The following is a 13,455-nucleotide window of genomic DNA, read 5'->3' as shown; positions in this document are numbered from 1 at the left end:
TCCAAACTTCTCTGTTGTTTACAAAACTCCCGGCGCAAGAACACGGGAGAAGTAGGCTCTGGGGTTGTTTGACATACTTCTGGGAGACAACTTTCTTGCAGGTGCAAGGTTCCCAGATCGGCCTGGGAAAGATCTGGCTGAGAGGAATCCAGTTCAGACTGGGAAGGTAAAAAACCCAAGTTTTCATCTTCATCAGGAATTACAGTGTCCTGAGCAGGACTACAAGGCCCATGGGTCATCACACTATCCCCCTCCTCAAGGCCCCTCCCAAACTGGGGCCCTCTCCCCGAGGCGCGAGGTCGCGGCTTGGCGGGATAGGTCTGATGAAAGCGACGGGTTAGATCAGGAGCATGGACTGTGGAGGCGTCTTCCCAAGAGCGTTCCTCAGGGCCAAAACCCACCCAGTCAATGAGATATTGTAGGCGGCGGCGGTGAAAGCGAGAATCCAAAATGTCCTCAACCTCGAACTCCTCCTCCCCATTCATCAAAACAGGAGGGGGGGCCGGTTGGTCTGTATCAGGACGCACACCATCCGCCGGAAGGAGCAGGGAACGGTGAAACACTGGGTGGATGCGCATTGAACGCGGAAGTTGGAGTTTGAAAGTCACGGGGTTTAATTGCGCCACCACTGGATAGGGGCCAATGAAACGGGCATCTAACTTCCGGCAAGGGCGGTGGGAGGGCAGGAAGCGAGTGGACAGAAAAACCCGATCTCCTACCTTGATTTCGGGGCCCGGCTGGCGATGCTTGTCAGCGTGGCGTTTATAGTCCTCCTTGGCTTGGTCCAGTTGCTGGAGCAAAAGTTGTTGCACCGCTGTGAGTTCCTGCAGCCAATCCTCTGCTGCGGGAACTTCTGAAGTTTCAATGACAGGGGGGAAGAAACGTGGATGGAAGCCGTAGTTTGCAAAGAACGGCGTTTCTTTTGTAGAAGCTTGAACTCCATTGTTGTAAGCAAACTCAGACAGTGGTAACAGAGAAGCCCAATTGTCCTGTTGGTAGTTTACATAACAGCGAAGATATTGCTCCAAAGTGGCATTGGTGCGCTCCGTTTGCCCATCTGTTTGGGGATGATGAGCTGAAGATAAGCGAGAGTCTATGCCCAATAGTTTTTGTAGTGCCTTCCAAAAACGAGAGGTGAATTGAGATCCACGGTCTGTGACTAAACTCTTGGGCAATCCATGTAGTCTGAAAACATGTTGAAGGAATAGATCCGCAGTCTCTTTGGCCGTGGGGAGGCCTTCGCAGGGAATGAAATGGGCTAACTTGGTGAAAAGGTCCACCACCACTAAGATCGTGGTGAATCCACAGGAAGGTGGTAGGTCAGTGATGAAATCCGCGGAAATAATTTCCCATGGGCGAGATGGGGTAGGAAGGGGGTGTAAAAGCCCTGAGGGCTTCTCCCTTCGTATCTTGGAGCGCTGGCATACTGGGCAGGTGTTGACATATTTTTCCACATCCTTGCGGATCTTGGGCCACCAAAAATCCCTTAGGATCAAATGCATAGTTTTAAATAGCCCGAAGTGTCCTGCTGGTTTGCAGTCATGACACAGACGAAGCGCTTTTTCCCTGCCCGGTCCGGGTGGGATATAAACGTGATTTCTATAGCAAAGCAGCCCATCTTTAAGCGAAAAGGGAAAATGCAGACCTTGGCGAAGTTGGTCCTGCGCCCAGGCATCTGCTTGCTGACTAGCCCTGATTTCTTGAGCACAGATGGGTCCTGGAGTAGAGGAAATTGAACCAATGGGAATGGATTTGGTGTTCCCCACCGTGAGCGTGGCAAAGTTCTCGGGTTGTAATAGTTGGGATTCAAAGGTCTCCTTGCGTCCTGCAGCGTATTCCGGTTTACGTGACAGGGCGTCTGCTTGCTTGGTCTGGGCTGGGGTCACATAATGAATCTGGAAGTTGAAACGTTCAAAGAATAAAGCCCAACGTTGCTGCCTCTGATTTAGTTTGCGGGCAGTTCTTAGATGTTCTAGATTACGATGATCAGTGTGGACTTCAATGGGGAATTTGGCCCCTTCTAGCCAATGTCTCCAAGTTTCAAAGGCTGCCTTAATGGCCAGTAGTTCTTTTTCCCAAATGGTGTAATTTTTCTCTGGTGTGGTTAGTTGACGAGAGTAAAAGGCACAGGGATGGAGGTGATCTCCCTCCGGTTGTAAAAGTACGGCCCCAATTGCCACATCAGAGGCGTCCGCTTGCACAACAAAAGGGGTTCCAGGATTTGGGTGCTGTAGAATTGGCTGGGAGGTGAATAGTTTCTTTAGTTGCTGGAACCCTTTCTCTGCTTGATCAGTCCAGCGGAAAGGCTGCTTTCCACGGATGCAGCTAGTGATGGGGTCGGACCAGCGGGCAAAATCTGGAATGAACTTGCGGTAATAGTTCGCGAACCCCAAGAAACGCTGCACCTCTTTCTTGTTAGTTGGCGCCCGCCATTCCAATACTGCTGTAACCTTGGCTGGATCCATGGAAAGCCCTAGAGGCGAGATGCGGTAACCCAGGAAATCTACCTCTTGTAGATCAAAGGCACATTTTTCCAGCTTGGCATAAAGTCCATGATCCCGCAATCGTTGTAACACCATTTTGACGTGGTTCTCATGTTCTGATTGTGATCTAGAAAACACCAAAAAATCGTCCAGGTAGATTATCAAGAACCTGTCTAGATAGTCCCGAAAAATGTCATTGACAAAATGCTGGAACGTTGCGGGAGCTCCGCATAAACCGAAATTCATAACTCGGGACTCGAATAATCCGAATTTGGTCTGGAAGGCGGTCTTCCACTCGTCCCCTTCCCTGATGCGAACTAAGTTGTAAGCCCCCCGAAGATCCAGCTTGGTGTAAACCTTGGCTCCTCGAAGCCGATCCAGTAGATCCGAGATTAAGGGCAGGGGATAGCTGTTCCGCTTGGTGATATTGTTCAATGCTCTGTAGTCCACCACCAAGCGTAGTTCCCCTGACTTCTTCTTCACAAACATCACTGGGGAGGCGGCTGGGGATTGAGAGGGTCTGATGAATCCCTTGCGAAGGTTTGTCTCTATGAATTCCCTGAGAGCTTCTTGCTCTGGTTCAGTCAGGGAGTAAAGATGCCCTCGCGGGATCGGGGCCCCCTCCACCAAGTCAATGGCACAGTCATAAGGTCTATGTGGGGGTAATTTTTCGGCTTCTTTCTCATTGAATACATCCCAATACTCGGAGTACTTCTTTGGCAAGGTGATGATGGGCTCGGTGTCTGAGGCATGGCAGACCTTGGCTACGAGGCAATGGTTTTGGCAGTACTGTGAAGCAAACTGCAGTTCTCTGTTGGACCAGGAGATGTTAGGGTCGTGGAGAGTCAGCCATGGAATTCCCAAAATCACAGGGAAATGGGGAACCTCGGTAACAAAGAAGGAAATCTCTTCCATATGTTCCCTTATCCACATCCTGGTGGGTTCCGACCACTGACTTACGGGGCCCGTCTTGAGGGGGCGGCCGTCTATGGCTTGCACCACACGGGCATTCTTGAAATCATGATATTGTAATCCCAGAGAGTCGGCATACTCTCTATCAATGAAATTGTTGGTAGCTCCAGAGTCTATCATGGCGTGGATCATGACGGGTCCCCTTTTTGCTGACCATAATGTGACCACGAGAAGGAACAGGACCCCGGTTGGCGGCTCTTGAATGGATTTTTTGACCGGGTTGGCGAGCCTCTCTACACCCGGTCGTTGGCTTCCCCCGCCGGCTGTGTGCCAGCCGCCTCAGACGCCTTCGTCTCCGTGGAGGACGCCGCCGCAAGACGGGCGGCGGGCTTCCCTTTGGCTGGGCACTCTCTGGCGAAGTGGCCCCCATTCCCGCAATACCAACAGAGATTTAGGCGTTGGCGGCGGGCCTTCTCGGCGGCATCTAGTCTGGGACGCACATTGCCCAACTGCATCGGCACCTCCTCGCCTCCTCTGGGGTATGGGGTTGGCGGTGGGGGTCTCCACACTGGTCGTGGCTGAACGCTGGCGGGAGCGGGGGGTTTTGCCCCGGCTCTACTGCCCTGGCCTCGAACCCATTGTTTCCGGTTGGCAATCATGACTTCAGCCCGTAAACATTGATCAATGAGTGCCTCGAGGGTCTGGGGAGGATCCACCTTGGAGATTTCTTCCAGCATTTCAATGTTGAGACCCTCCCGAAATTGTCCTCTGAGGGCAACATCATTCCAGCCGGTGTTGTGGGCCAGCACTCGGAACTCGGCTATATACTGAGACATAGGTCTGTCTCCTTGGAATAGGCGACGGAGTTTGTGACCGGCTGCCTCCAAATTGTCCTCGATTCCCCAAGTCTCTTTAAGGTGGTCCAAGAAGCGTTGCGCGGATCTTAGGTGTGGAGAGGCTTGGTCGAACAGTGCCGTCGCCCAGTTGGCCGCTGGCCCGTCTAGAAGACTGTAAACCCATGCCACCTTGATGTCTTCTTGGGGAAATTCGGCAGCACGGGCCTCTAGATAAGCTTGGCATTGGCGACGGAAAACATGAACCTTAGAAGCTTCTCCAGTAAACTTGGTTGGCAACGCCATGGCCGGTAGACGGATTCCGCGTTCCTTCAAACCTTTTATTTCTCCATCCTGGGCATTGAGCTTATCACGGATTCGGTCCACCTCATCCTTGTCGATGGTGTAGGTAATCGGCTGGCCGCTCGGCCCAGGTACGACTCCGGTAGACATACTGGCCTTGGTTAATTGGTGCTTAGGGTGGCGGAGTCAAACTGTCACGACCCAGGCTACAGAGCACCAATAACCATACGCAGAGGCCAGATTCTATCTAATATCTTTAATAAGGAATTATATAAAGTTAGTAAAAGCAAATGTAAAAGTTAGTCCAGAAGTAGACCTTTCAGGGAAGGTCAAAATTAGTCCAAAGAAGCAATGTCCAATATGAAATATTAAGGTCCAAAGTTGTAATCCAGTAACCGAAACACTCACTTTGCCAGGCAAAGTGAGGGGAGATGACAAGGTCCTTTAGTCCATAAACTTGAGTAAGGCTAGGAAATAACTTGATACTTGAAACAAGGCTTAAAACGTGGAACAAGGTAACTAGGAACAAGAACAAGGTCCGTGGAATAACTTGGTAAAATCCGTGGAACAAGGCAAGGATTGGTCCTGGGAAACAAGGCAAAGTCCGTGGATAAACAAAGGCTGGGAAGCAAGGCGAAGGCTGGAAAGCAGGGCTAGGCTTGAGCAGGAGCGAGGCTTGAATCGGAGCGCGCTGTCCAGACACAACTCGCTCCGTAGGCTGACGAATTGACTCCGCGAAGTTACTACGCGGGCAAAACACCTATATAGAGTCTAACTTTCCCACCGATGCAGTTCTCTGGGAATCAGAAACGAAAGCCAAACTCTGAGACCAGATGTTAACCTCCTTAAAGATTCTCACGAGAAACAGTCTTAATTGGCTACATTCTTAGCTGCAATTCTTGCACTCCTGCGCGAAGTTGAATCCAAACTTCTCTGTTGTTTACAAAACTCCCGGCGCAAGAACACGGGAGAAGTAGGCTCTGGGGTTGTTTGACATACTTCTGGGAGACAACTTTCTTGCAGGTGCAAGGTTCCCAGATCGGCCTGGGAAAGATCTGGCTGAGAGGAATCCAGTTCAGACTGGGAAGGTAAAAAACCCAAGTTTTCATCTTCATCAGGAATTACAGTGTCCTGAGCAGGACTACAAGGCCCATGGGTCATCACACCAATTGAATTTGAAATATTCTTGTGTTAATTTTTTGCACTTGTCTATGTCCTCTTCCTTTTTAAGAAGGTTTTCATCTAGTCTCCATTTATTCCCCATTTTCCTTTGATTTAGATGCATTTCTAATGGGCAGTGATCCGATTTGTCTCTGGGTAAAATTTTGATGTGGTCTACCTTAGTACAGAGGGAATTTGATAACCAAATCATATCTAATCTTGACCACAACATATGTCTGTGGGAATAAAAGGTGTAGTCTTTAGTTTCCGAATTGTGTAATCTCCAAATGTCCTGAAGTTGAAATTCTTCCTTTAGTTTTCTAAAGTTTTGTGGAACCAGCCTTGCATTGGCATATTTCTTATTTAGTATTTTTTTACTTGTATCTAATTTTGTATCCATTATACTGTTAAAGTCTCCTAATATGATCAGATGATCAAAGTCCGAATTATTTATTTGTTTTCTTAATTCTCTAATAAAGTGACCTTGGGGGCCATTAGGGGCGTATATATTGCAAATGAGAATTTTTTGCCTATCTAAATTTATAAGGACTGCCACGTATCTTCCTTCATTATCTTTGAACTGTAATGTAGCTGATAAATTTTCATTAACATAAAGTACGACTCCCCCCTTTTTTTTTATCTGATGAACAGAATTCTTTTCCAATTTTCCTGTTGATTAATAGGGCCTCATGTTTAGAAGTAATGTGTGTCTCTTGCAGGGCAACGAAATCATACTTTCCTTTAATTAATTGGTTAAATAGAATTCTCCTTTTATTTGATATGTTAATTCCGTTAATATTATTAGAATAAAACTTCAGTTGACGTTTCAGGTTACATACATTCTTGGACATGTTCAACAATTGCTTCTTTCTTCTTGTTATTTTCCCTGGTGGTTGTCTCTTCTTCCTCTGTTATTAGTTCTTCTTCTGTTATATTAGTTTCGTCTTCCTCATCTTCTCTGCCTACGTCCGACGTTTCTGAGGCCTGTGAAGGTTTACTTGATTTACTTGGTTTAGAACCTAAGTCTTGTGGCGAGTGGTGTCTCGCTCTTTTTGGTTTTTTTCTCTTTGATGAAGGGGGGGTTGTATCTGCAGGGTGTTTTTCTTTACCTTGTATATGTTTTCTGTAAAAGTCCTTTGCTTTGTCCTCACTTGTAAGCCAATGACGTTCTCCTTTCAACGTGACCATAATGCCTTCATTCCTTTCCCACCGAAATCTGATCTTTTGTTTTTTGAGTTCCTCAGTTAGAAAGAAGTACTTTTTTCTTCTGGTTAGAGTTAGTTGTGGGAATTCTTTCAGTATTATGATCTTTTTCTCTTTATATGTTAGCGGGTTGTGATTGTTTTTCATCAATACCTCATCACGTATTTTCTTTCTCACAAAATGAACGATCACGTCCCTTGAGACCTTGTTTCTCCTTGAAAAGTTAGTTTGAATCCTATAGACTCTATCTAATTCATATTCTATAAATTCTTCAGATTGAGTTAGCAAATTGGCAAGTAGTTTGGTGATGATTTGTCTGATGTCTTCATTGCTGTCCTCCAGGATGTTACGAAATCTCAACTGGAACTCTTTTTCGTCCTGTTCGGTTCTTTCCTGTAGTCTCTCCAATTTTTCATTTTTGGCTTCTAATCTTTCTATTTTACATTGTTGATTCTTTTGAATCTTAGCTAACTTCTGATTTTCCATTTTCAGGTCATTAATGTCTTTGTGGGATTTAATCATTTCCTCTTTCAAATACCCAATGTCCTCTTTAATTTCTTTTTTCATGTCCATCATTTCTTGATAAAATTCTTTTTGTTGTAGGCTATGTTGGTCGAGTTTCATTTGTGATTGTATCTGATGTTCTTCTTGTCGTTCCGCTAGTTTCTGTATCTCACGGAGAATGTCTTTTAGGTTGATCTCCTCCGACTGTGAGGGTCTTCTTCCCAACCCCTTATTCTCCTTAAGATCTTTGTCGAACTTGCTCTTAGGAATTGCCATTGTGTCTCGTGCAGTGCAAGAAAAGGAAGAGAGAGCAGGAGAGAACATGAAGAAGGGGGGCAGAGAAAAAGAGAGGGAGAAAGTAAAGATAAAGAGAGAGAGAGGGGATAGAGAGGGAGAAAGAAAAGGAAAAAGAGAGAGACAGGGAAAGTGGTAAAGAATTTCTTAGAGGAGGGATTAAGAGGTAGAGATGATTAAATTTTAGTCTTTTAGTCCTTTAGGTCCTTTGAGTGTCCATTACTCCGTTCCACTTGTAAATGTTCCCGATAAGTCAGCTTTTTGTTCGTTCTCCACCTTCCTTGTTGGTTTTAATTTTCCCTTGGTGCAGCTGAGAGTGCCACGGATCGAAGTTGTTTCCTATGCTGGTTTGATTGTTCCTTGATTGTTCCTTCCCTGGGGCGAAGTATAGAATGCCCCTCTCCCGTTTCTAATTAGGAGTCTTTCGCTCGCCGCTCGTCGCTCCTTCTTTCGGACACACACACCAGCTCTTTAATCTCTTATTGCCTGCCTGGTGTGGAGGGGGGGGAGGTTAGTCATAACATCAACGGTGTCCAAGGTCATTGATTTATGGCGGCGCCTTGCTAAGTCCTCTGCTATCCTCCCGCCTGCTGTTCCAGGAGAAACAAACCTCAATGTCCTCCCAATCAGACCTGCTGTCACGTGCGGGTTTGGTAAATTAATTGATTGCCTTATGAGCACTTAGGAATAAGACAAGTCCGGCAACTTGCTCCAAGCCTTGCCGTGCAAGTCGCACTCCGTACAGTGTTCTATCAGTCTAGTTAGGCATATCCAGTCCGATCTGCCATATTGGAGCGGATCCACAGCGCACAAGATGGTAATTGCTACCCGGATCCGTTCACCCCGCGGCGCTCCAGAGTCAGCCCAATGGGGGTTGGCTCAACGGGATACTGGGATCTCGCGTACGGCCACGAAGGGTTTCACCGGATTTAGGTTAGTTCAGATGGTTCAGTTAGTTAGATTAGATTAAGTCCAGTTGTTGTGTTGGGAGGCTGTTTGTCTTACGACTATGCCGCTCAGCTATCCACTTCTCTCTGCTGGAAACTTCCTGCAGATTAAGTGTCTTAATTGCACCACTTTCTATGTGGAGAGATTTAAGATAGGTGTCCGATAGGAAGAAAAGTTTTTTGAACGCTTACGTTCCCTCGGCTTTCTGCCTCTTCGTCGTCTTCTTGTCTTCTTTACAGATAAAAATGGGCTCGGCTGGCAGTTTGTGCGGGTTTTTGCCTGCTGCCGTCGCCGCGGTTCGCGCTCCCCTGCAGAAGCCCGGATCCGCTCCCCCCGACACAATTCGGGGGTCGGCTCGACGGGGTGCAGGGGCCTTGCGTCCCTCCTCATCTCAGTCCACAAGGAGAGGAGAACAGAGGCTCTACCCAACCGCTGCAAACGTTGGTCCGTTGAGAGCTCTCAAAGGACCCGTCCTGCCGCCATATCAGCCCACCGGAAGTCCAGATATTCATATCTGTTAAGTTGACTAGGGGTCCTTCCAGAAAGGGGCCCAATAAAGAGACCCTATATCCCAGGATCTGATCCCAGGTTTTCTGTTTATCCCAGATTATCTGGTAGTGGGGACTCAAATAATCCAATTTAAAGCAGAAAACCTGGGGTCAGATACTGGGATATAGGGACTGTCTAGAAGGGCTCTAGATGTTAGGAAGTGAATAATACATATACTTCTCTGATGTTGAGAATTTATTACAGTAGAGTCTTGCTTATTCAACATTAAACGGGCCGGAAGAATGTTGGATAAGCAGAAATGTTGGATAATAAGGAGGGATCAAGGAAAAGCCTATGAAACGTCAAATTACAGTACATTATGATTTTACAAATTAAGCACCAAAACATCATGTTTTACAACAAATCAACAGAAAAAGCAGTTCAATACACTGTAACGTTATATAGTAATTACTGTATTTAGGAATTTAGCACCAAAATATTGCAATGTATTAAAACATTAACTACAAAAACATTGACTACTAAAGACTTCATCAGATTTCACTGGGAAGTTTTCAAAAAGTGTTCAGAAGAAGAGAGTTCAGTCTAAATCCATTCCATATTAAAAAGGAGTTTTTCTCTACCTTTGTTTTCTCTACCTTTGTTTGTTTTCTCTACCTTTGTTTCTCTATCACATTGTTTAATGCACTCAGTTGTCTTGCATATTTTTCAATGAAGATGTTTACACACTGCATGCATGTGGCCCCGCCTACCATCCCTCTCGGTGCTTTTTGGTACTTCAACTCCCACAATTCCCAACAGCTGAGAGGGGGAGGGAGAGAGAAGGGATGGGTGGGAATCCCATTTGGAACGGCAGCAGCAGAGGATCAGCTGGTGTCTTGGACTACAATTCCCACAATTCCCAATAGCCAAGAGGGAGAGAGAAGGAGTAGGAGGGAATCTCATTTGGAACAGCAGCACCAGAGGCTCAGCTGGTGTTTTGGACTACAACTCCCACAATTCCCAACAACTGAGAGGGAGAGAGAAGGGGTGGGAGGACACAGACAAATCATGGAAGGAAGGAAAAAGGTACCCTAAAAGGTTATTTTATTCTTTTGCAAAGTAGAAGTGTTATGAGGTAGCTTACAACTAAACCTTCCTGCTTGGGGAACAAAAGGAAATTGTCCAAAAAAGTTTATTTTGACTCCTCCCCTAATTACTCCTCCCACAAATTGGGTGATCCTAACCTGAGAGCAACGAGTGCTACATCTGGAGTTTTGAGAAAATTCCATTTCCTCACCTCTTCCTGATATGTTGGGAAAAAATGCAGCCCTCCAAGTTTAAAAGACTCAAAAACTGCACTTTAACCAAAATGAATGTAGTGGACCCACAGAATACCAGATTTTAAGTGTAGAACTCAGTGGAATTTAAGTTATGCGATGAAGTGGTAAAAGGCAGGCTGTGTTGAATAATACAGAATGTTGGATAAGCGAAGGTTGGATAAGCTAGACTCTACTGTATATGATTTGGAAATTATGATTTGGAAATCCTACCCCAGTACTGTAAACCTCAACACATTCACAACTCATGAACTCTGAAGTTGGACATGAATAGCCAGAGAACAAAGTAAGTAGACATGATCCAACTTTCCTGTCATATAGTAGACATTATAGATACATAGAGACCTGTCTAAATCGACTGTTACTCTCCATTAAAATACATAGCAGAGCTGAATGTCTAAACTGTTTTTCTAAACTAAACTTAACTGCATTTGTAAGTTACTACAGTGCTAGGAACTAGGGACTGAATGAAAATTTCACTGAGGGCAGGAGAAGACTTACTTGTTGAAAAATGCTTTTATCTCCTCCCGCCTCCCCCATACCTATATTCCTGTATTCTTTAATTTGTAGGATAGATTGGTTTTCCATTAACTATTATTATTTAATCATTATTTGTTGTTGTTATGTGCCTTTAAATTGACTGACTGATCCACCCTATCATAGGATTTTCTTGGAAATATTTATTCAGAGGAGAATTGCTATTATCTTCTAAGGATTAGAGAATAGTTTTCTATGACTGAGTGGAAATACAAACCCTGGTGTTATAAAGTTTCACTCCAAGACTCAGGCTGCTACACCAAGCTGGCTTTTATTTCTTAATCATCTGTCTGTAATATAGATTCAAGCAGTTTGTGTGTGCACGCATGTCGATAAAAACAACTTACATTGCAAGCTTTGTTTCTTCTCCTGCCCACAAAACAACATCACCAGAATAGGTTCTAATCAAACCAATCAAGCTTTTAAACTTCAACCAAATGACTTCTGAAATGTTTACCCATGAATATTAGGATGGACATTAGAGTTATGCTTCACATTGTGAAATGTAAATTTCTACTTATTGCAGCATAACTCTCTGCCCCAGGAGTCTAATTATTTCCTAGATGCTGGATATGAAAAACCAATATGAAGAGGAGATAATGATGCTTACTGGTAGTTCTGTAAAAAAAAAAGAGAGAGAGAGAGAGAGAGAGAGAGAGAGAGAGAGAGAGATGAAACAGATTTTCTGGATATAGGATTAGTGGATTTATAATAATCTGTATTTAACATCTGCCCCATATTGTCTCATTTTATCTAGTTTTTTTTTATTCCTCCCCCTCCTTTTTTCTTTTTTGAATGGTTTATCTCATGTGAGGTATCACAATTTCAAGACTTTTTCTTGCCCTTGTTCTTCACAAGACTTCAGCATCTTTGGCTATGAGGTCGTGAGTGACTTTCATTAGATGTGGATCAGTAAAGCATTGTAGAGGTCACAGTAGATATTTGAGGCTAGCCTTCATTTCCATGGAATATTCAGTGTTTGTTGGCTGGTAGTCAATTATATGTGTCCATCTGTCCATGGCATACATTCCTGTCGCCAGGATGGACATAATGTATATAGAGTTTTTGGAGAAACATCTTTTGTAAAATAATTCTCACTAATGTGAAATTTGAGGAAGAAGTGTGTGTGAGAGAGAGAGGGAGGGAGAGAGATAGATGCAAATTTCAAATTACTACTTAATTTGAAATGTAACTATGTGCAAACCATACCAGTGACTGTCCAGCATTTTATCCACTCTTAAAGACTGTGATTTCTTTATAGTAAAATAGTGGTATGGTATTTGGATTCTGGTACTCCTTCCTCAGACATTCCTCACTGGACTTCAACTATAAAGTCCCCAGATTTGAGAATGAAAAAAAGAAGGGTATTGTTAGGTATGTCATTTGGATAGGAAACCCAATAACTTCCAGTTGTTTTGGACTACAAATCCAAAAGTCCAGCCAGCATAGCCAATGAACAGAAATTATGGAAGCTGTTATCCAAAGCATCTGCAGGGAATCAAGTTTCCTACCATTGTATTGCATGAACTTTACTATGGCAGTTAATCCAACCCATGTGAGCTGAACCAGATATGTATAGCTTTGTCTTAATATTTAATTATAACATAGCCCAGTCAGCATAACACCTGGCTGTTGAAAAGTGGTGGACAATCATGAGTGACCGTGTAAGCAGCTTGGTGTCCTATGTCAACTCCTCATATTTCTTTACATTTTTTCATATTAAATTATTATATCAACACACCAAAAACTCTAACTCTAAAACTCTATTATATCAACACACCAAAAACTCTAAAATTATTATATCAACACACCAAAAACTCTAATGTTTTTCAAAACTAAACTTGTACTGTTCATTTCCAGGAAAATGTTGAAGGGGAGAACTGCAGTCGCTGTAAACCAGGCTTCTTTAACCTGCAACAAGACAACCCCAAAGGCTGTGAGGAATGTTTCTGCTCCGGTATAACAAATGACTGTGTGAGCTCCCACTGGACCTACAGCAATGTAAGGAAAACAAAAATAAATGTATATATCATACTAGAAAGAAAATACATTATCTTTAGATTTCTTTAGACTTTGTACTTGGACAATTTTTTGTCATTCAAGAATTTTAAAAAGATGCTTCACATGTAAAAGGCAGATTTTACAAATTTTACATTGGAAAAATGTTCCATACCCAATGGGTGAGTAAAGTTAAAAGCAAATCATTCAAGAAATGTTGTCTTTGATTTTAATCTCATGCCTATCATTCTATTTATCTATCTGCCCTATATCTGTCTATCTGTATATTGCCTATATTGCATCCAACAATGCAAGAGTAAACTCCCATTTGCACAATGGGACTTGCACGTCCTATCTTCCTCTTAATCCTCTGTGACTCATTTAATTTAGTTCCAGAGGACCGTTCAGTCCTTCACAGTAGATTTGTGGATGGCTGAGGGGAAGGGCTTAATC

General features: G+C 44.1%; 1 protein-coding gene across 1 annotated transcript in view; it reads left to right on the top strand.

Annotated features, from left to right (window-relative positions):
* Positions 1-13,455, top strand: part of lama2 (laminin subunit alpha 2) — a 630,991-nt gene that overhangs the window by 251,992 nt on the left and 365,544 nt on the right. The window contains 1 exon segment of the mRNA XM_062978830.1: positions 12,865-13,005. Coding sequence (XP_062834900.1) covers positions 12,865-13,005 — 141 coding nt within the window.

This window comes from Anolis carolinensis, chromosome 1 (assembly GCF_035594765.1).
Source record: "Anolis carolinensis isolate JA03-04 chromosome 1, rAnoCar3.1.pri, whole genome shotgun sequence".
Lineage (NCBI taxonomy): Eukaryota > Metazoa > Chordata > Lepidosauria > Squamata > Dactyloidae > Anolis > Anolis carolinensis.
The sequence above is the reverse complement of the archived record's forward strand: the minus strand, read 5'-3'. Positions and strand labels throughout refer to the sequence as shown.